General features: G+C 50.9%; 1 protein-coding gene across 1 annotated transcript; it reads left to right on the forward strand.

The window, feature by feature from the left end:
• Window positions 1-6,274: 6,274 nt before the first annotated feature.
• DIPK1C (divergent protein kinase domain 1C) lies at window positions 6,275-23,136 on the forward strand. The gene is made up of 4 exons (XM_019715445.2): window positions 6,275-6,588; window positions 12,750-13,415; window positions 17,431-17,595; window positions 20,715-23,136. The coding sequence occupies exons 1-4, from the start codon at window positions 6,391-6,393 to the stop codon at window positions 20,931-20,933; spliced, it is 1,248 nt and encodes a 415-aa protein (XP_019571004.2). The 5' UTR covers window positions 6,275-6,390; the 3' UTR covers window positions 20,934-23,136.
• The last annotated feature ends 812 nt before the right edge of the window (window positions 23,137-23,948 follow it).

The raw sequence follows: 23,948 nt of genomic DNA on the forward strand, positions 1-23,948 counted from the left end.
CAAAGGAGTTACGTCCACACAAAAATCTGCACGTGACTAATTTACAACAGTTTTCTTTATGATTGCCAACACTTAGAAGCAACCAAGACGTCCTTGAGCAAGTGGATGGATAAACTGTGGCCCGTCCCGACCATGGAATATAATTCAGCGCTAAAAAGAAATGAGCTGTTGAATCATGTAAAGACATGTAGGAAACTTAAATGCATCATTACTAAGTGAAAGAAGCCATTCTGAAGAGGCTACATCCTTGGATGATTCCAACTACAGAGGGAGCCAAAAAAATGTATACACATTTTAAGAAAGAAAAAAAACTGCATTAAAATTGTAATAGTTAATATATACTGATTACAAAAGATGAATACAAGTCATGTGTAGACATTTTTTTGGCATCCCCAGTATGTGACATTCTGGAAAAGGCAAACCTATGGAGACAGTGAAAAGATCAGTAGATGCCAGAGTCTGGGGAGAGGGAGGAGACGGAGCACGGGTCCTCTCTGATGTCATAATGGTGGACATATGTCAGGACGCACCTGCTCAGGCCCAGGGAATGTACACTCTGGGTGATAAAGATGTATGTTCATCTGTTACCAGACGTGTACCGCTCTGGTTGGGCTGTGGATGGTGGGGAGGCTCTGCATCTGGGGGAGCAGGGACTTGTGGGAAATCTCCGTAACTTCTTCAGTTCTGCTGTAAACCAAAGTCGCCTCTAAAATATGTCGTCTAGTTCAAGAAAGTCCAGTGTGGGGTATGAGACGGGTGGGGCTGAGGATCGTCCTGGGGTGCTGGACTAGGAGGTTACTGGGTGGATTAGGACGTTTCAGGGCTCCTAGAAGGAGAGTAAGGAGTTGAGGTGGAAGCTGTCTGAGCCTACCGTGTTTCCCCAAAAATAAGACCTAGCCTTACAATCAGCTCTAATGTGTCTTTTGGAGCAAAGATTAATATAAGACCCGGGTTATTTTACTATAATATAAAACCAGGTCTTGTGTAATATAATATAATATAATATAATATAATATAATATAATATAATATAATATAATATAATATAATACTATGTCTTTTATTAATTTTTGCTCCAAAAGACACATTGGAGCTGATACTCCAGCTAGGTCTTATTTTTGGGGAAACACGGTAGCGAAGTCCACGAGATGCTCTGTGGGGAACAGGGCTCAGGTGGCACCCGTCTTCTACGTAATAGTGCAATCTTCTCAGTAACAAAGCCACTGCTCTCTCCCAGCAACACGGAGAGAGCCAAGATTAATGGGGGTGTGGGGAAACAGGTGATTTGACACGGCGGCTTCTCATATGCTGACACTTAATAGCCCTTGGTAAGGAGAATCTAATTCCAGAGCTATGAGCATTTTCAGGACATTTATCTGGCAAAGCAGCAGCCTCCAAGGCATTTGGGCTCTGTGGACTTGAGCAAGTGAGACCCATCAGAGTTGAGGGTCTTTTCTTTTCATCTGCTAGGGAAAGACCCACTTAGCTGCATGCAGTTCCACAGTTAGGTGAGCAGCTGGGGCTGCAAACAGTGTCAGGCATGCTTTACGGTAAAGCACCGCTCTCTGCAAAGAGTTGCATGTCATTTGCCAAGAGGGAAATTACAAATTCTGGAATGTCACCCTCTCCTAGGGCCCTCTTATAGGAGTGTGAAGGCCAAATAGCGTGATACATTGTTTCCCCGTGAGGTGCCATGAATAGAACGGGCTCCATCAGGGTCTTTCATATGCATGCATGCACATGAAGATGGCACTGTGTGTAAAGTGTGGGCTGGAAAGGAGGGGGCAGAGCCAGAGGGAGACAGGTCAGCATCCGTGTGGTCACTCCCATCCCTCCATGTGCACTGGAGGAAATCCCAACAAGCAGCTGTGTCTTGAGTTAAAATGAAAAATACAAGAAGGGAGGCCAAAAAAAAAAAAAAGGTTAGACATTTCCTACAGTTTACTCCCAAGCAACACAGTACAACTAACTGTGGGTGGTTTGGAAACCCCAGAGGCTTATAAACCAAGGCGAGTCCTGTAAGGAACTCAGTGATTCGTTTCGTGCAGAGATCTCTGGCCAACCGTCCTCAACAAACAGTAAAGGCATGAGCAGGACAGCACAGCGACAGCGGCAGTGAAGGGACGCCTGCAGGGCAAGGGAGAACAGGCTTCTACCAGGAGACTTTTCCTATCAATGCAAACTTCACGGCGCAGTTTCTGAGGACAGCTCCCCTTTTCCACGGATGGACGCCTAAGGTTTATTTAACCACTCCCATCACACACAGTTACGTTACTTCCCCCAAGAATGCTTGATTCTCCTCCATCAGGGCAACACAGTCATTGGACTCTATAAACTCCATGACCTGGGGCTCTAAGCAGAAGTGCCAAAAAAGCCAGGCTTCCATTTACCATTCTCAACTCCCTTCTCCTTACCTCTTGGGACCCTGGCGTCTGGTTGTAAAGGACTCCCAAAGGGACCCACCCCTGCCCCCCCACCCAGGCTGGCCCCAGTCTATGGAATAACTTCTCCTTCCTCGGCAAACAAAACTCTCTTTTAAAATAAGACAAAAGCAAGGTAAATACCTGGGTAAAGTAAAACCCAAATGACGTTTTTTGAAGTGAGGAATAGGCTTGAGAAGAGACTTAATTTTTTTTGAGTGGGGAGGGAAGTTTGGCTATCCGTCATTTTCTTCAGGCCAACCCTCCCTCATCCTGTAACCCCATAACAGGGGATCAGAAACATGCCTCCTTCTGAAAGGCGGCTGCCCCTTTCCTGTGCTTTCATCGTGTGCCAATGTAGCCACTGCTGGGATGGGCAACAGAGACCAGGACAAGCCACGTGTGAGTGAAAATCTTGTTCTTGATGACTTTTGCGAAGAACGGGTAAAGCTGACAAACGTGTGAAACGTTCTTCGCCTGTGGCAGAATATTTCAGTGAATGCTTGTGACATGCAGAGGACGTGTCACACTCTCACTTCTAGAGTGGATGATCCGAACATGGAAAAGGAATTAGAACATCAAACCTGGAAGCAGGTGAGTGGGCCCCTGGTCTGTCACTCCCACTAACAGATCTGACTTTCACTCAGTCCACGCGGCCAGGGTGCTGGGGGAATGGTGTGTGCTAACGTGTGTGAGTATATCACACACAGCGTGTGACGGTATTGTACAAACCCAGGCATGTTCATTGTTTGTCAAAGTCTTTCTAGGAAGAAAAATACTTTGACGAGCTCAATGTATGTAAAAATGCAGCAGAATCAAGCACTAATAAACCTACTTGTCTAGCATAATCAGAGTCAGAAAACTATAGAATTTTACTTTTTCTTCCAGGAATGGCCAATAGGCAAAATATTCATATTCTGTTCTCAATGACAAGATCCACTGTCAACAGATGAGTTCAGAACCCAAAGGATATGTTCAAACGTATCCCCAGCCCTGTGATGTATCTGCACTGTTCAATTTAGCCTCAGGAAATCAGACAAATAATGATGAGCTAGAAGCACTGTCTCAGAGCAATGGTACAGAGCACTCAATGTTCTCTGATCTTTCAGAACAAAGGCTGGAATACACATGCCTCTCATTTCTTTAGCAGCTATTTCAGGATGTCCCCTGTATCAGGACCCAGATTGGGTGCTGGGAATACCTCTAATCTAATGGAAGAGATAGATGAATGAACAGTCTAGTCTGCATGCTTGGTTAAAACTGACGAAACCTGAGGACACCTTCTGTTCACTCTGCTCTGTTGCGATGGGTGTCTGAGGCCTGGGCATGGGGCAGAGGTGTGGCTCAGGAACACAGGGTGCCTGTGATCTCCTCACAGGACATTTGACCCGTGTGGTCCTACAGAGCTAACTTTCCCTCTCCTTCCAGACAAAGGAAAACGAGCTTATGAGTTCTTGGGTGAATGAAGTGTGACTGAAAGGATCGTTGCACTCAGCCATTCCCAACATTACGACTTCGGTTTTCACAGTTTGGGTGAAGGGGAGGGGAGTGCAGCTCCTGGATTTCATGCAGTGTTTTTAAGGAGTCAAGCCCTATTCAAATGAACTTGATGCAAAACCAGCACTGCGCCAGGCCACTGTTCCAGCTCTGCCTATACTCTCAATGCTGACCTGTAGGCGCCCTGCCAGGCCCCAGGAAAGGCTGCCAGTCACTAGGAATCACACAGTGGAATCCTGATGGTGGCACCAACCTGCAGCAAGCAGGGCTCCTGGGAAACGAGACCTTGTGTTTCCTTGCTCCTTAAGCCAAAGCATCACATTTTGTTGTTAATGTAATGATTCATTTGTGTGTGTGTGTGTGTTTCTGCTCTAGGGAAATATCCGTAGTACCAAGGGTACAGCTGGTCTGTAAGCCACCTTTCTGGGAATACCCAAAAGAGCCCGTTTGGAGAGCGATTTAAAAAGACTCCCCACACCTGCTATGGGACCCCTTAGTAAGAGAGCTTGGTGAGCTGCATTATGGCAGACTTCAGCCCCATCCACCTTTCCATGGCTCTGTGCAGTGTGCAACCTGCACAACAGGATGGCAGCCCTTGTAGGTCCTGCCTCCCGAGGATCTTCTTTCAGCTCAAGAGAGCACCATGACTTCTGTACTAAAGCAATCTGAACGTTGAGGATCTCTTTTTGTGAATTATAATCTTCTTTTCTTCTGTATACTTTTCTTTATAAAATGCCAAAAGGAGTGTGGTTATTAACAGACTGTAAAAACTGACAAAAGGACAGCTTACTTCGCAAATCCCAATGTCGTTAACTTTTATTTCAGGCTCTGCTTTTCCCTTGTGATTTTTATTCCTAGGTTTTAAAGGCTAAATGTTCACACTTCTGTATCTCTCCTCTTTCCTATTCCTGCCCTCCTCCCAATAAAACATTCGGGAAATGGGATCTACTTTGCACCTCCAAGTCAGGATTTTCAGTAGTGTCCTGGGATGCCTTCTGGGCTCATCTATTTTGAAATGAGCCACCCAAGTGTTGATACAGCCAGCCTGAGAAAACGTCCCCACATGGTGCTTCCGGCTGGGGCAGGGTGTGCCCTGGAAGTGGGAGAGCTGGTCACAGCGAAGGCGGGCATTACTGTTGTTCACTGAGCTGTCCCCAAACCCCAAGTGTCATTAGGGAATAGCTGCGACACACCCAAACTGCTCCTGAGGGCTGAGCCTTTGCTAATTTGACGTTTCATACTTCCTGGGCACTTCTATCCCTGAGCCATGAAACTTGAAGTTAAATTGGTGAGTTGCAGAACAGACAAGGTTAGAAAGCCTGTTCCGAAGGAGAATTACAGAATGCTTCATCGGGGCCAGAATAATTCTTGCTGTGCCCACACTCAGGAATGGATGTTTTGAAATTCAGGCGTAGTGCAGCCGGGAGGGCAACCACGGTGGGCTGGCAGGTACAGGCGTGGAGTAAGCTTCTGCGGCGTGAATGCAGGAGCCACGGGCGAGGCCTCCCTGTGACAGCGCCCATCGGCCCACCGCCCACCGGGGACTCTGGATCTAGGGGAGAAAGGCTTTCAGGGAGAGGAGTGACAGCTCCGGGGGGTAGGGAGGCGGTGCTGCCCTGAACCAAGGATGGCTCTGCCTGCCACGGCGCCCGCCTATTGCAGCAGCTGGGACGAAACACTGAAGCACGCCCCCCGCAGAGGATGTTACAAATAGACACACGGGCAGATTTAGACACAATTAGCCAGCGCTTTCTCTTCGCCAGGGGGAAGCGGAGACGTTTAAGCACCGTGGTGTTTTTTGCCCCGGGAAAAGACGCCCTGGAGTTTTGGCCGCCTGGGCAGTAGGCTGGGTTCAAGAGGCTGCCTGGGAAAGGTGGGCGGGGTCGCCACAGCGTCCCAGACTGTCCTGGACCCCCGACTTGACGCACCCTTGGGGTCTCACCGCGGGGAGGGCCTCCCAAGTCGGGGTAGACGCAGAGGAGGGAGGAATCGAGTAGAGAGGCAAATGGGGGGGGGGGCAGAGAGGGACCAGGGACGCGGAGGTGTCCGTAAAAAGACAAGGTTTGGGGCACTTAGCAGCCGCCCAGAGAAGAAGGGGTAGGTCTTGTCGGAATTGAAGGTGTATTGACAGAGGAACCAGAATCTATAGTCGGGGGAGTTTGAATCTGCGCAGATTCTGTTTAAAAGAATCCTGGTCTTCTGGGGGCAAAAAGGTGCCAAAAAAGTGGACAGGGTGTTGGGGTGAGGCTGTGGAGCAGGGTGTCCAGCGCGCAGACCTGGAGCGGGATGCTGGGGCAGGCGCGCGGGCTGTGGCCTCCAGGCACCCCCACCCATCCCAGGACGCGCCTGGCGGGCGATCTTGCGGCGGAGCCTCCTCTCCCCTCGCGCGGCCTCTCCCCTGCGCCCCCTCCCCCGCGGAGCTGCGGAGCACCGACGCGAGCGCAGGGCGCCGGCGGCAGGCGGCTGCGCTGGCCATGGCGCCGGCGGCGGGCAAGCGGGGCCGGCTCCGGAGGTGCGGGGGGCGCAGGCGGTGCGGACGGGGAGCACTAATTGCCTGCGCCGCCTGGACCGCGGGCTGGGTGTTGGCGGCCGCACTGCTGCTCCGCGCGCACCCGGGCGTCCTCTCCGAGCGCTGCACTGACGAGAAGAGCCGGCGCATCCTGGCGGCGCTGGTAGGTCCCGCAGCAGCACTGCCCCGTGAGGCGCGCCCGGGGGAGGGGGTGGCAGGGGGGACACTGGCATGGAATGCCCAATGCGCACATCCCGGTCTCCGGAATGGAGAGTGTGCCCAGAAGTCCTCTGTGGGCGCGCGGGGGTGTCTCTCCCTATTTTGCCAAAATTGGTCCTTTGTCCCAAGAGTCTTCCTGCTCGACTGCTTTCCCACAGCCCCTGAGCCCGCGCTCCTAAAGAAAGTTTGCGGGTCTGCTCGGAGTCTGCCGACAGCCCCTTGGTGCCCGCGTCCTGTGTGGGGTGGCCAGGCTCCCCGCGCTGGTCAGGACGTGGCCGGCAGGGACCACGCCTCTGCCTCTCGGGTCTCGCTCCTCTTGCTCAGCTGCCGCTCTGTGGTCCCAACTTGGGCTGCGCTGCGCTGCGCCGCGCCCAGTGCAGACGACTCCTAGGGCCCTGCCTCCTGCGCCCCAAACCCGCGTTCGCCCCTGCGTGGTCCGTGGGACCCTTGGCAGAGTGCGCTCGGGGGAGGGGAGCGCACCGCGGAGGCGGCTCAAACCCCGCAGACTCCTGTGCTGGGGTCATGACAGCGGTCTCTTTCCCACCAGGGAGGGGGCGGGGGGGGGGGCGGGCTGAGTGCTCCTCCGCTGCGCCACGCAGTTAGGGGAGGAAGAAACGCCTGGGTCGCAGGCTGCTGCACTCACTGGGCCCCAGACGCTCATCAGTTCCTTCCAAACATTGGCTGCTACTCTGTCTGTTTGGTTCGGAAGATGACGCGCATTAAGAGACCTAACAAAGGTGGGAATTCCCCAAAAGGAAAGCCAAGCAATGTGCCCACGCGGCTACTACTGTGACATTGGTTTCTGATGTGATTACTCACTTCCCCAAACAGTGACCATCTAAGCACTTGGTGTGAAAAGTGATCTATTTTTAAAGAAATCTTCAAGAAATGCACGGAAAGTTTTCGGGCCAATCATGTACTTACTTATATGGGTGGGCCTTTTGAGATTGCAGGTTTACACAATGGAGTAGCATAAAGGTTTCCAAGTAAATGATTACTATAAAAAGTGAGGTTGGAAAATTTTAAATGAGTGAAATGTACACGCTAAAAAAAAAATCATATTCCGAGTCTGACATGTGTCATCATGAATTGACCAACAATGCATGTGAGACACTTATTATCCATTCCATCCCTCCATCCATCCGTCCATTTATCCATCCATCTAGCCCATATCCATCCATCTATCCTTCCAGCCATCCATCCATCTGCTGTTACACGAAGTTCTACCAAATTTTCTTTAAGCTGCATGAGCTCATTGATTTTTCTCAGTAATCCATATAAAAATTCCTTTCACTCATAGATATTTTCCCTTTTTTTGGGGGGGGGGACTGATTAATTATAGTGAACAAAGATTAATAGTTTGGCCAGGATGGAATGAATACCTGTTTACAAAAATAATAATCTTTTAGATTAAAAAAACAAATGTCATTTTTCATTTATATACCTTTGGTTAAGTGGGAAAAGGCCTAATGGAAATTAAATAGCCTAATATAATTTAAGTAACTGCTAATCATAACTTTCCCAGCGTTCCAGCTCATAAATTAAAACCAATTCTGATTAGAGGCTCCAGCAGTATCTCCCCAGTGGCAGGCTATGGCCTCGTTTCCAGTCTGACATAAAGCTGAAGCGGTCAGTCTGTTTCTGAAGGCTCTCAGTCCTTCCAGTCGCCAAAAGAATTATTTGAAATACCAAGTCTTTCTGTCTTCCTAAAGTTCATCTGATGTTGTCTCAGTGAACTGACTTTTTGGGGAGTGTCATTAGGACACCCCATTTGAGGCTGTTATCTCTCTTTCTCTCTCTCTCTCTCTCTCTCTCTCTCTCTCTCTCTCTCTCTCTCTCAATACTTTCCCTTTCTTCCTGCCACGTCCCTTTTTACCTTCTCCATTCTGGATTGGTTGGTGTGAGCCCCACCCTGGCTCACTTTTAGTCAGGACACACTAATCTAGAACGAGGTTTGAATACCACCCCAGTGTCCCCAACCCAGATTGCTGGGCCCTGGCTGCCGTGCAGAGGCTGGCATTGTGGCCTCCCAGGACGCCAGCTGAATCGAGCTTCTGTCTCTGGGCTCCCCAAGTACTTCCAATTCATTCTGCCTGGCTTTTATCCTTAATGATAAAACTGGCTGTTATTTTTCTGACTGGCCTCCAGACTCTCATTAGCTTTCCCTCTGAATACCAGAGCACAGAAGGAGTAACTGAGCTGAGCCAAAGGGAGCCCTCTCTCTCTGGCAGAGGCAGTGAACTTGGGGGCAACTCCTGCTGTGTTCCCAGGCCCGCCAGTGTGGTGGGGGCACCGCTGGCCTGTGGGGCGTCTGTAGATAAAGCCATGGAGCTGGTTAGGAGCCTGGAGTCAGGTCCGCTGGTACCCCCAAGCCCACCTGAGGCTCCTGAGGGAGCCCACCATACCCACAGCCCTGGAAGAAGGGAGAGCTGGAAGAGCCAACTGAAATTGTTCCTGAGTCAGGTGTTGGGTCTTAGAGCTTCGGATTTTTCTAGTCAGACTGCAGTGTTGCTCTTTACTGCAGCTTTTCAGCACATCTAATAATCAAGACACTGTACATCCTCTTTGACTTCTCTGTGAAGTTTCTAGAGCCCGACTATTCCCACGAACCATGCAGGAGGCTATGCCAGGCTGACGAGCCTTACACCGTGCCTGATAACTTATGAGCCCGCTTCTGCTGTGCAGGCACGGAGGGGTGCGCTGCAGGTGCCCATGTTCCATGCTCAGTAGTTGCTCACGTATGTTGCTCACATATTTGATCCCCTCAACCACCTCTGTGAGGCACATGCTATTACACTCCCATTTCACAGATGGCAAAATCGAGCCCCAGAAAGGTAGAGTGACTTGACCTGACTCATGCAATGTGACCCTGTGCAGTCAGATAGTAGAGACCCCATGACAGTAAGTGGCTTCTCCAGTATGAAAACCCTCAGTTACAACTGGGTAGACTTAACCCTTCCCGGGCATATCCCTCTCAATGCATCTCAAAAACATTCCCACAGACTTTGATATTCAGAGGCTTAATGCCCTTTTGGCTAGTTAGGCTGTGATGTGATTTAATTTAGTTCCCTCCATACAGGGTTCCTTTTTAAGGGGGCAGGCTTGCCTTTCTGTGCTGTGATAGAAACCCAGGGCCCCAGTGGGACCCCAGCATCCAGGGCACATACCCAGGAAGACTTTGGAGCAGAGAAAGACTCTATTCCCCTGAGTGCTTCAGCCGTGTTCACAATGTGCATCTTCTAAGCAGCCTGGGCTCCAAAGGGGTTGTCCTGTGGACTGGCCAGTCACAAGTGACTGCTCGGGAAGGAGCTCCTGTCCTGTCACATGAATGTGGTAACCACACAGGAACTTGTCCTCCTTAAAAACAAAACCAAGCACAAAAGAAACCCAGCCGTCGGGCATCATCTCTGAGACCCTCTCAACCGTTTCCCAAACTGGAACGAGGCAGCTTTGTTTTTGCCTGAGAACCATGGTACAAGGTGGAGACATTCTAAGCGAAAGGCGCTAAGAATGCTTCCTACAAGAGCTGGGAGTGCTGAAAATGTGTGTCTGTATGTACACACGCCATCCGTAAGAAACACAAACCCACTGTGATTTTAATGAATTAAAAAATGCCAGTTAACTACAATGAGCCTTTATTAATTTGGGTTTGTTTTTCAGTTTATTTTAAAACCCAATACCTGTGGATTTTGTACGTACATACCTTTGAGTACTGAAATGTCTGTAAGCTGGCAGTTAGGACCTCCTCATATTTGGAGAAAACTGATTTTCAAAATGGAGTTGAAGCAAATAAGCCACTTTTATTAAATTAAAAAATAGCCACTTCTATAGGACATGCTGCTAATAAAAGAATTTCACAATTGTCTCTAACATGATGCCAATTATTAATTAGTTTGTAAACTTATAACTTGTATTTTAAGTTCGAAGCTTTTTAAATACTAGACTAAGTCTTTCTCTGTGTTTAGTAGGCACAGACACACAAGAAGACCTACCAGACCCACTCTAACCCTGGTAGCCATGGTAACCAAGGTGGATGAAAGTTACATTCTACCTAAGAAGAGTGGGGCTGAAATGGCAAACGTATTCCATCATAAAGGACGTCCGGAGGAACAGTTCTGTAATTACTGCACTCGCATATACTTTCCTCTGATGTAAATGGTCTCCTAGGACAAATGAGGCCTCAGGGCCCCGAACATTGGGTCACAGACCTCGGACCTCAGCTGTGGGAGCGGCCGAGGTTCTGGGTACCTTGCGCCACTTCCTGTCCCGTCCGATGCCCAGTGCTGCATCCCTTACACCTCCATGTGCTGATCCTCGGAAAACAGCCGAAATTAACGTTCCCCTCCAAAATCAATAGGCCATATGCCAAGTTCAATGTTTCTACCATCATTGAAAATATCTTGCCACTCCTGTTTGGAATTGCCTTCTGGTTTTGCAGGGACAAATGTATAGATTTCAATTCAATTTGAATTTGATTTCATGGACGCAGTACAGTTTCGCAGGACACACTGTGCTGTGTGGGAGCCAGCAGGTGAGGGGGATGGCACAGGGACCCACTGGGATCGTTTAGTGAGAGCAGGGGGCAGAGGAGGGAGACAAGCATATCCACTGGCAGGTGGGGCTGATCCGATCTGTGCAGCGTAGGAAGAATTTTTGTCAGGTGGAGGCCTAGGCATGGCGCTTTTGGTAGGATACACCGTCCATCACACAGGCATGTGGCTTTTCTCTTGACTCCCCTGAATACATCTACTTCTCTGAACACACCGCACTGCTTTGCAGCTCTGGTCTTTGCACAGGCTATTCCCTGCGATGAACTGCCCTCGCCTTCCTTGTCTGTTAGGTGGACTTGCAATTTGTCTTTCAAAATTGAGCTCAGATGCATTTCTCCAGGAAGAAGCCTCCCTGGCCCCAGACTTGTAATGACCAGGGCTGGATAGGGTGGGAGAGAACTAGCATTTCCTGAGATGACAAGGTCCTCTGCACCCTTGACCTTTGTTGACCTTCTTCATAGGTTTCCTGTAACATAGTATCATCTTCCCATTTTATGGACTTGAGAGCAAGTCACACACCTAGTGAGGGGCAGAGCCCAGAGGCAAACCCAGTCTTCCCCAAAGCCACACCTGGTCGTGTTCCTGTCTTGCCCATGTCACATCACAAGGTCATTTAGGAGATCCAAAGGCAGCCACCTCTGTTCTGTGAACTCTTAAGCCTGGTACTCTTAAGTTGGATCGTGGCCCAGCTCGCATTTGGCTGGGCTGAGTTTGGAAAGTGGCTCTGTTAATTTGAAGGTGGCCAGGTGTGGCTGAGGCAGGTAGCCTGGCCTGTGGCCATTCCTCTAGCATGTCCATAGGGCAGGGCCTGGGGGACTGTCTTCTTAGGGATGATTGTACTGTGGCGTTGAGGGGGGCTCAGCAGGTCCCCTCGTGTGGCACTCATCAAAGGAGCCCCTAAAGTTTAGTCATCAGAGGGCCCTGGACACCTTCCTAACCACCGCCAGGTACCAAACACGCCCTCCACATCCAGAATGTACCCGCCGCGGTTCCTCTCTTCTGAAGGGCATCCCGGGCGCCTTCCCAGTCTATCTTGCCGACACCACCAGCCAACGGGCCTGTTCGAACTCGTTTCCTGCAGTGAGTTCCCTGAACCCCTATAATCCTCCCGAGCCTGCTGGCATTAAGGCCACACTGCTCATATGGAAACAACGGGCTCAGGGGACCTTCCTGTAGGAAGGCCATGACCATGATCTCGGGGCCACCCCCCCCCCCCGAGATCTGACTTAGTTGTCCTTGGATGGGTGTTAAAAGCTCTCTGGTGACCCTAACGCCCAGCCCAGCCCTCTCACTGACAGGTGATGGAGCTGACACCCAGATGGCAAAACGACTTTTCCCAGCGTCACACAGCTGGGTGTCCTGGTTCTGAGGACCCAGTCCGGGGCCTGACTGAGACACTCTGAAGTGTCTGCCTTAATTACTCACTGACCTGAACAGCCGTGTGGCTCCTATTCATGAGGTTCTCTCAACAGCTGGTCAGAAGCGCCCTGAGCGCGGGGACCAGCTGGGGCCTTTGCTGCCCGCCCTGTGGTGACCGACTGCCCCTTCCTTGCAGTGCCGGGACTACCGGGGCGGCGTGCTGGTGGGCGACCTCTGCCAGGACCTGTGCGTGGCTGGGCGGCTGCGGTACCGGCGCTGCTTGTACTACGAGAGGGGCAAGAAGGTGCTGCAGGCCGACTGGCGGGGCCGGCCGGTCGTCCTCAAGTCCAAGGAGGAGGCCTTCTCCAGCTTCCGGCGGCCCTGGCTGCTGGAGGACCAGGCCTGGAAGGGCGGCCAGGACCTCCCCGAGGCAGAACTCCTCCTGCTGGTGGCCGGCGAGGTCAAGAACGCGCTGGGCCTGGAGCTGTCCCACGGCGGTCTGGGGCCGCTGTGGCCGAGGCTCCGGGGTCCCCGCTGGCGGGGCCAGCTGGCCAGCCTGTGGTCCCTCCTGCAGCAGGAGGAGTTCGTGCTGCTCAGCCTGCTGCAGGACCTGAGCCGGCACGCCCCGCCTGTGCTGGGCTCCTGCGGCCACTTCTACGCCGTGGAGTACCTGGCAGCCGGCAGCCCCCACCACACTGCCCTCTTCCCCCTGGGCGGGGCCTCCCGGGGCCTGGCGCGGGCCATCAGCGACATGGCGCTCAGCTTCCTGGACCTGGTGAGCCATTTCGACAACGACTTCTCCCACCGCCTCCACCTCTGCGACGTCAAGCCCGAGAACTTTGCTATCAGAAGGGACTTCACGGTGAGTGGCCCTGGGAGGATGCCTTGCCCATGTGGGGGTCCGGGTGGTTGTAAATGAGGGGATTTCTGAAGTCCTGGGAAACACTGTGACATGATGCAGTCTTCTGGCCTGGACCACCCCTGCCCTAGCAGCCCACCCTCCCTGGGTGAGGTTTCAAAGCACACCAGCACCTCACGCGCTGCCCCAGCAGTGGGGCTGTAATGAAAGGACTGTGGGAGCTGAGGGCTGTAAGGCCGTGTGTCCTCGTTCCCCAAGGGTCACTCTGGTTTCTCCACAGCAGCGCAGCACTTTCTTGAAAGGTGGCTCTCGCTGCGTGCAGGACACAAGCTTCAGGCGATGATGGGGCAGCAGAGGATGGCCTGTGGGGGCCTCTGCACAATAGCCCCGTTGGCAGGTGTGGTTTTCAAACGGCCCACACTCCACTATGATGTGCAACTTTTTCTAGCACGTTCTTCCTGGAGGGTTCTAGGTGCTTCCTCTCTGTGGGTCAGACCTCTGGAGGGATGAGTGGGGTTTCGGTGCCTTCCACAAGGGAGAAACATGCCCAGCGGAAACGTCTGCCTCTGCACTGCTCTGTCCATGGCAGGTGCATTGGAGCTTCCACTCTGGTGGCTGAGGAATTAAACGAGGTGGAGAAGCAAAAGCAGGAAGGGATGTCAGTGTCTCCTTATCAGATAACACCCTCCCACTGCCCCCAGCTAGGCTAACCCGCTGTCAGATTAACACCATGGTGATCTGGCATTGACCGGGGTCCCTCCCCCTGCCGCAGGGGTTAGCTCATACACTGCAGGTGCTGGCAGGTGAAGGGCCAGGCAGGCTGAACCCCGGCCACCTCAGAGGGCCAGTCATGTGGGGGCTAGCTCATGGTGGAACAATGCTCTTTACGACAGGAAGAAGGTACTATTATGCCAGCCGTGGCCTCCAGGGCAGGGGCACAGGGCTGCCTCCTGAAGACAGCCTGCAGTCAGTGCAAATCCTTGTCTTCCAAGCCTCGTCTCGAGGTGGAGTAGCCTCTGGCCTGATGCTCTTCCCTGGCTGCCCCAGAGGGTCTGAGAAACGGGGGTGGCTCCAAGTGTGGAAGGAAAAGAGCTGAGAGGTTCTGGGAGGGTCCAGAAGATGCCAGAAGGGCCTCAGGCCTAGCTGGGCTCCAGGAGCGGAGGGGAGGGGTGCCCCAGACTCATCAGCTCATTTCTCAGAGCTGCGACCCTGAGGGAGGCTTTCCTTCTTCCTGAGCAGGGAGGTTATGGAATCCACTCGAAGGGCCATTGTTCTCCTCAGAGCAGTCCTGGGGGCCACCCTGACGCCTTGGAGAGGGGGTGGAGTGTCCACACACAACCGCTGGCATTGGGCAGTTATGGGGCCTGTTCTTCTCATCATTAGATCACTTGTTTTTCATCCAAAAAGTATGAGGGAGTGTCAATGTGTGGAATTCAACGGGTGTGATGGAAGGTGAGAGACTTGAGAGGCTGTGTGGCCATGTTCCCAGGAGAGGCTCTGGAAGGAGGTAGGGCCGATGGGTCTTCCCTGGAGCGTGGGCACCACAGGACGTTACTGGCTCGCGCGTCCACTTGAGTTGTACCTTTCCGCATGTTGCACATAATACTAGGCACAGAATATTTGTTCAGTGAGGTAATGGCTGCACTCGCGACCTCCCCCAGACTTGCCGCGTGGACTGGTTCTGGAGCACACGGGGCCCCCGCCTGTGCCTGAGCGCTCACGTGGGGGGCAACGGGGAGGAAAGGACTCTGTCATTACTGACTTTCCTATGATGCTGAGGGTCAAGAAGTTAATTTTCCCTGTAATGTTACACCTTTTAAGTGAAAACCATCAGTAGAATCAGCAGCATCAGAGAACTTGATGGAAATGCAAATTCTCCAACTTCACCCCAGACCTACTGAGTCTGAAACTCTGGCGGTGGACGTGGCAATCTGTGCTTTACAAACAAGCCTCTGGTGGTCCTGATGCTCTGCAGCTTGAGAATGAGCGAGCTCAGCGAGCGTCCTGCAGGTGGGTCCTCCCTTTGACGGATGCTGCACTGCTACCCACATGGAAGGACTGATGACTGACAGGCATTCACTTTCTTCAGGTCCCCGCGGGCAGGTCTTGAGAATGTAGCTGGTGGTTGGAAATGAACAAGTAGGAAACACCTTTACTTCCTGCCCCCAAACTACTGCCAGCAAGAGTTTCTTTCCAACAGGTGACGCTTCCTACTCTAGAGCCATGCTTTTCAGTAGAGAGTGAAATAATTCTCATCGGTCCCTTCTAGCCTGTTGGCAGGATGGTCTGAAGAAGATGGTGCGAGTTAGGTAATTCCATGCACGAAGAATTTTATGACTCTCCTGATGCAATTTAAGAAACCTCCCACAGTTTCCCCAGTTTCTTTTGTCACCGTTCCTATTTTAGGTACATAGAGTTATGCTCACAATAGCTGTAATCTGTTCTGCACCACCGACTAAAACTTTACAAATTAATCTGGCTCTCCTGGGAGATGGAAAGGGAACACTCGGAAATGGTAGAGAGAGAAGTTGTGAGGATCTGAAATTCCATCTACGGGCCCAGGAGAAGTGGGGGGATTGCCAGAAACTATGGAAGAAAAGGATCTTGAAACCCCAATAATAAACTATAAATACAATAGATTCATTAGCACAGGTAATACGTTTTTAGTTTATTAAGCAGTGTAAATAATGAAATGACCTATTTCTTTTGGCTAAATAATGAGACAGGAGAAACTGATTAAAGTGATAATTTCTGTTTGTTGTGCCTGAATTAGTAATTAGGCAAAGCTCTTAAATAAGGAAAAGTTCCCTGTTCTTTAATTATTATCCACATATTTTGAAGTAAAGTATTTTTCCTCCTCTGTTTTACTGAATAATACTGAAGATTTCTTCCTGGCATCAGTCCTGAACAAGAAACAAAAGCAAATGAACACTCTTTTGAGATGCTACTAAAGAGAGAAAGAAAGGCTGACATTTTAATGTCGGCCTGTGACGGCTTGTGAAATACCACAGACTCCATCAAATTCATCAAGTCTTCCCATAGCTCCTTAATACCTGCCTGATTTGGGCAGAGTCCAGGTTTTCTCAGATTTGAGCTCATTTTATTTTATTTTTTAAAAATTCAAGTGGTTGAGGGAAATATGCATAATTTAGATGTTATTCTTTTACTGATTTTGAAGGCTATTTGGTTTGAAGCCAAGAAGATAAGTCTGAAATTCCAGGGGGTCATCACATTCTCATGCTGTTGGATCAGAGTCCACAAGTATCAACCCTAATTCAAGAACTTGGAGGCTGTTATTCTAACCCTTCCCCCACCCCCAGTCCTGTGTCTACCTGAACAGTCAGTTACAAACCAGTTGACTCAGGTCACAGAGACGCGATCGATACTCACAGGGTCACCATTGATAGTCACAGGGACGCCACAGATAGTCACAGAGACGCGATCGATACTCACAGGGACGCCATCGATAGTCACAGGGACGCCACAGATAGTCACAGAGACACCATCGATAGACAACTTGGGTCCCATCCACTCCATTTTCACCAACACACCCAAGACCTGTCTCCTGAATGTACTGTCCTTCTGCTGCCCATATTCATGGGGACAGATGATCCGTATCTGACTGCTTTTGTAATCCTGACCCTGGAAGGTCAGAGACCAAAATGATAAAGCAACGGAAGGGGAGCTAATTCATTTTAAAGACATTTCAGAGATTTCTACTTTTAAATCTACGGAACACTTAAAATGAAAAGTGGTACTTCTAGTTACAGTTCCAAACGCTAGGCTTTCACTAGTGACAGCAGCTACAGGCTTGCAGTATAATCTGGCTGGTGGAAATCAACCAAGGCCTCCCCTGTGGCGGGCAGTCCTGCTGGCTGGCTGCTCTGTGGCCCCCGCTCTGTGCCCCACCCCCTGCCCTGGGACACCTGCTCCCACAAACCGGGAGAGGGCGCCGCATGGGTTCCCGCTTACTGAGCTCCCGTAGCCCTTCGATCACCCTGTGCCCTTTTGGTTACAGGTGGTGGCCATTGACGTGGACATGGCCTTTTTTGAACCTAAAATGAGGGAAATTCTTGAGCAGAACTGCACGGGAGACGAAGACTGCAATTTCTTTGACTGTTTTTCAAAGTGTGATCTGCGAGTGAACAAGTGTGGAGCAGAGCGTGTGAACAGCAACCTGCAGGTGAGCAGGGGGCGTGCCCTCCGCCCTCCGCCGGCCTCGGCCTCCGCTAGGCTGGAGCACCCCATTAATGCCAGAAGGCCCCCGTTTCTGTGCCGCCTGAGGGCAGGACGGTGGGAGACTGGGTGGTCACTTGTTCTTTGCTATCTGCCCCAGGGGGCTGTTGGTCTAATGGTGCCGCTCCCAGCAAAGCCTGTTCCTGGCCCCACCACCAATTATGGGGGGGCTTCGATAGCTTTTCTCTCTGGGTCTATTTTCTGTATCTACACACACGTGAGCACGAAGGGTGAAAAGAGTACAAAGCAGTCCTGAGACACAGCCAAGTAGGGAGGTTGGATGGACACAGTCCAGGCAGGTGACCGGTTAGGGCCAGCAGGTGGTAATAGCGAGAGGACATGTGTCCTGAGTCCTGGAATCAGAGATAAGGGGGACTCGATACTGGGTCCCAGCTTTCAGATCGGGTCTAGAGCCAGAGAGGTCCCCACTGCGGGGCTCAATACCCCATCAGCCTCTCCTGTTGGAAGTTGTCTGCTCTCAGCCCTCACCTCAGGCTCCCAGGTGGGCGTGGATGAACCTGGCCCCTGGGACTTGATTACAACCAGGAGGAGGTCACGGCAGAGAAGCTGGGCTTACTTGCCCCCCACTGCCTGTGCCTGCGACCGCAGCTACGCGCTTGCCCCCCCTTTCCTGCTTTGTTGCTCTCCTGTCCAACTCTTGCCCCAGTCCCACCTGCACTGCAGCCTATTCCTACGGTCGTCCAACCCGAACACCACGGTGACCCCATGCAGGCCTGGTGACGTGCACCTAAGTGGGAGCAGGCCTCAGCGTGGTGCCGTGTCATGCCACAGGGAGTACTCACCTGGGGACCTGGACAGCGGTGGTTAATCCGGGGTCCTGGAGCAGCCCAACGAAAGCTTGAGCTGGAAGCCCAGCGGTGACGTGGCCTTTGGAGGCTTCTCCATCCCAGCCTCTAACTTCCTGTGGACTCACGCCCTCGGCGTGTCTTCAGCAAAATCTTCTTCAGCTGTGGGAACAAGAGGCTTTTTTTTCACTAGAGCATCGGCCACCTGTGACCTCATCCCACAAAGTGGAAACACTAACACCTGCCCTTTGCAGCATCATGAGACTGGGGTTCCTATCCGTAAGATATGAAGGGCTCTTACAGATCCCTGCAGATGTCCTTGCAGAGGCCCTCACCCCCAGCCTCTGCGGCTCCGAACATGTCCCCAGGATTGTCCTTCACCCACCAGAGCTTCTTGCTTCTTTCCCAGATCACAGGGGCAGCAGCTGGTGAGTGGTCAGTGGCTTTGCTTATGCCCCGCTCCCTGGCCTCAGAGGGGAACAACTCTGCGGTTTGGGGCCATCCTAGCACCAGAAGTTCACCTTCTCTCTCAGTTCCATGCAGGCGAGGTCCCCAAGAATGCCCTCAATAAATCCTTTCATGCAAACCTCATCTTAGAGTCTGCTCCCCAGGAAACCAATTTAAGCAAGGGGCCTAAGTTAAAACAAAAAGACCAATGTCCATGGAAACGTGGGCACAGGATATCAACGGGGCCATTTACAGGGAAGGAAACACAAAGGGCTCTCAACCTGACTGGTAAGAGGAACAATGCAAATTCAACCATTTTCACCCACCCATCAGCATTCTCGTAGGACATTGCTGTGAGCATAGCTCAGCACAACCTTTATGGGGCCAGTCTGGCGTTATCTATCAAAACAAGAACTGTACATGCCTGTGGGCTAGAAATTCCATTTCTAGAAATGTAGTCTCATGCATAAAAGGAAAATGACATACATGCAAGATATGTATTGCAGCATTGTTCATAATAGCAAAAGTTAGTAAGTAACCTAAATTTCCATCAATAGGGGACTAGTTAAGTAATTCGCACCCACACATTGGAGGTGCAGCCATTAAAACACGTGGGCTCTCCTTATAAGAACTGACTTGGAAGACTCGCCCTGATATTTGGTTAAATGGGGATGGAAGCTATAGAGCAGTGCGTGTATATACGACCATTTATGTAAAATAAAAGGAAAGGGAAGCAAGTGCATGCACAGGCTGTGTCTACCCAGAGTCTTCTAGAAGGAAACTGAAGGGACTGGTTGCCTCTCAGCCAGAGCTGAGTGTCTGGCTATCAGAAGCAGGATGGAGACCAAGATTCAGTCTATCTTTTGTACTACAGTACAAACATTTGAAATGTTTGCACATGAAAATGTATGATCATTTCAAAGAAGAAATAAAACAACTTGTTTTTTAAAAAAATCCTGGCCCTTGCGGGCATTGGGAAACAAAAGTTACAGTTATGAAACAGCAGCTCTACAAAATTGAGGCATTTGTTAGATGAGGCTAATATAAAGCGTGATATAGAAAAATAAAGCACTATTAATTATGCTGCTCCCCGTCCAGTTCTCCCAGGGAGGAAACAGAAAGCTGTAAAACAAACAGCAGGTTTAAACTGAGGATTTAAAGAGCTCTTCAGCATCAGTGAATTTCTTTGTCTATTAGACTTAAAGGCTGTGGGAGAATGCCTTACTTTTTACTTCTGCTCCTAAAATACATTTCAAGGGCTCCTTAAGAGTCTCAGCGTTTCCTTTCCAATATGCCTTTTCCTCCTGCGAGCCCCTCAGTGCTATCACATTTGCACACTTCTCACCAGCAGGTCATCTGAGGCTGAGGACAGCCCTGTCCGGGAGTTAACACTGTTACTGGGACCATTTTTATGGCCAAGAAAGCCCATCCTCGGAATGGGGTGCCTGCAGACCTGCCGAGGGGCCGCTCTGACTGCATATGACTTTCTGCTCCCCTTTCTCTTCAGTCCCGTCTGAAGTGGCCCCTAGAACTTGCTCCATCTGCTGGGAGGCTGGAAGTAGAAATGTTCTACCTCACATGGGGTTGCCCTTCTCTCTGAGGCAAAGTTTATTCATGGGGCTGAGGAGTTTCAGTTCCAGAAGGGAAGACACGTATCAGAGTCCCACAAAGTCTGCAGGCCTCCCCGCCACTGAAGGATGCTGGGGGATGTGGGCGAAGAGCTAAGGCCTGTGAGACCCAGTGGCAGGCTCCGGGGGCCCTTTCAAGGGGGATTTGCTGCCCTGAACTAACTGCTCCTTCGCCTTTCTCTCAGGTCATCTGTGACAAGATATTCCGCCACTGGTTTTCCTCGACTCTCGGGAGCTCTGCCATTTCCTTGGAGCTTCAGCTGCAGTTACAGGCGACGGTGCAGGAATGTGCAGACCCGGGCCACCCTGCTGGGCACCCCCACAGAGCACCCCCTAATGTGTTCCGGAAGCTTCAGAGTCTCCTGCAAGCCACACTGAGAGAACTGCAGGAGGTGGATAACTAGCCACTGCTGGCCTTTAAAACATTCACTCTGAGTTGTTTTAAGGAGAAGACATTTTCACTTTGCAGGTGAATGACCCCTCAGGTATCACTGTGGTCGTCAGAATGTGGCATCGCTCACGGCTGTTTTGATTCCACGTCAGCTGCCAAGATGTGTGCCTCCTTCTCTCCTGTCCTGGCTTTCTGTGCTCTTGTTTGAAGAGACCGTCCTGGCCTCTCACCGGTCACCCCTTTGAAAGTGATATGAGGGGGGCACAGCACAATTTACTTTTGGGGGATCCTCAGTCAGAAACAGCTCCAAGTGTTCTCCCAGAAAATGGTCTCCAGGTTAAAAAAAGGGCACGTGTGTGCATAGGTGTGTGTGCATGAGTGTGTGTGCACATGTGAGGGTGTGCATGTGTGTGAGGGTTGTACAAGTATGTGTGCATGTACACACGTGTAAGCACGGATGCCTAAATGAGCACTGAGTGTGAGCAGTGTGTGAGGAGTGTGTGCTTTGTGGTGGGAGAAGGTGGTTTCTGCAGTGTGCCCTCTGGGACAGCAGGCTTGGCAGCCAGGAAGAGTTACTTTTCTTTGGGAATGAAACACAGTAAAGAACAAAAGCTGTATCTGTAGGAAGTGTCATTTGTATTGGAGAATAGGTGTGAGGCCAGGTCATGGTAGTTTTCAGTTTGGGGACCCGTCCATCCTCTGGATCGTTTTCAGGGAGCGCTGTACCACTTAGCGCAGCCCCTCCCCAGGGAGCAGGGTTTGGCAGGAACTGCAGGTTTGCTTAACGCTGTGTCATCTCAAGACTTGGAAGTGCAGTGAGTACCCAGCTGGCACTGGCCGCAGGCAGGACAGGCCAGCGCTTCCTGTCAGCTGACTGAAGACCCAGTCAGGCACCGCGTCACCACGTCACGCTTTGGTAGACGTGCTTTTCCGTGGAGTCCCGACGAAGCTGCAAACATGAAGGAAACCGCGTTCTGGTCGCCCTGCTGGCAGATGGACCCATGGGGAGCCAGCCAGGTGTCCACTCAGAGGGCACGCGTGTCTACCCCACACCCGGGACAGGGAGACGCATCACTTAATCAGCTGGTCACCCCAAAGGTAAATCGAGAGAGACACTGAGAGGATGAGGTGATTCGGTTAATGGTTTACAAATCGGAGAAGACAGATTAATTCCAAGTTTTGAACAACTCACACGTTGACAAATCCCAGGCGATCTCGCTCTTCCTTCCCCAGCCCTTCCTGATCCAGACAAGGGGAAGTCTCTACTTATGTCCATCTGTCCGCATTTTCTCTGGCCACACAGCAGGTCCGCCCCTGGGCTCGCTCCGTGGAATGACCTATGAATCGGGGGACACTGAAGCTCAGGGGACTCTGAGCTGCTTGACTCCCCACACCTCACACTGTTTGAAGTCCCATCGTAACCTGCTAGGCCAAACCCCTTCCACCACCACTGCTATTTTTACAAATGACTGAATTCCCTAATGGGTCCCCTGCCATCGTACGTATGAACAAGTCCCTCTACATTTGTACTCTCCGGCAGGAAGAAAAAACCCACGTCAGTCACTTTGGTGACAGAAGTAAATTAAAACTAAAGCATGAAGCACAGGCCTCAGGCTAGTCGATTCTAAAGAAAAGAATCAGCTCTGGCACTGGGGGGAAGGCTCCCCTCCACCAGAGCTGTGCCACGTGCGGTGTATTCTGCAATGCTGAGGGGCTCAGCGAACCCCGGGAGCCCTCCGGCCAGGTTCCCTTTATGAACTGAAGGTTTCCATGAAGACTGGTGTGAAACAGAGGGTGAGGGAGGTGGGAGGCAGAGGGCTCTGTGGTCTGTGCCCTTAACAGTTGGCTTTAGCACCGTGAGGGCAAATGGGCCTGACACCGGTTGACCCTGGAATTACAGCCCTTCTTAGCGCTGGCTCAGAGCTAACCAGCCAAGCAGCAAAGCTGCCTCCGGAAAGGGAAAAGGTTTGTTTTATTTCCACCCAAACGGAAACAAATGTTTTTGTTTATCATGGAAACGATGCAATATGTAATTACCCAACACAACAGTGTTTTTATTGCTGAAAAGGAATAGTTTTATCACTTTCCCTTGGGGTTTGACTCCTCGCCAGGAGAATTCCATTAACAGCAGTGTCTCTTAAACTATTTGTGCAGAAGTTCAGTTTGTTTTTTTAATTCTCCAACCCTTTGGAAATAATAAAAAATAATAAAACAAAGACTGTTTTATCAGTATTTAATATTTTTAGTGTGACAAGTGACACTGTTTCTTGCTTATCTGACTGACCAACCACCCTACCTGTAGGAGAAAATGTCTACCTAAACGGTTTCTCTGTTTTGTATTAATAACACACGCGTAGTATACAAGACACCCTCAGAGATTTGTTCCTGGACATCAAGCAGATGATACAGTGAGTTCAGCAAGCACAGGCTGTTTCTTTTAAAGTTTCATCCCAGTTAAAGCAAGTGGTGCTTTATTCATCTCTAATACCTCAGCAGGAGTCAATTTTCACAATTTATCTTGATAAATTATAGTTAAAATTATCTTTGGGTGAAACAATTCCAGATTATATGACCCAGTGGGTTATAGCTGAGAAATACTAAGGGCACAGAAATTGTAGGAGGCTCGGACCACGTGGTGGCTGAAGTGATGGACGAGGGCTGGATGTGCCAGCAATGCCAGCTGGCTACAAAGGTTTCTAAACCCTGCTCTCAGTTGTCGTCTCCTCACAGGAAGTGAGTAGCAAGCAGCTCCATCTGATACAGAAAATGTGAGCAGTGTTTCTCCACAAGTGGTCCCAGACCCCTGCTTTGGAATCACCTGGAGGCTTCTTTGAAATACAGATTCTGAGTCTAGAATCAAGGTCCTTGGGGCTGAGGTTGCCAACCACCCCAAGGAGTTTGGATGCACCCCAAAGTTTAAGAATCTTGCTCCCTAGGTCTGACTGAGTCCTTCTTCATTCTAATCATGGAGGCCCTCACTGGGTGGCCCGGGCAGGCCTTGGACTGGGGTGTGACATCTATAGCTAGT

Source organism: Rhinolophus sinicus, linkage group LG09 (genome assembly GCF_036562045.2).
Source record: "Rhinolophus sinicus isolate RSC01 linkage group LG09, ASM3656204v1, whole genome shotgun sequence".
NCBI lineage: Eukaryota > Metazoa > Chordata > Mammalia > Chiroptera > Rhinolophidae > Rhinolophus > Rhinolophus sinicus.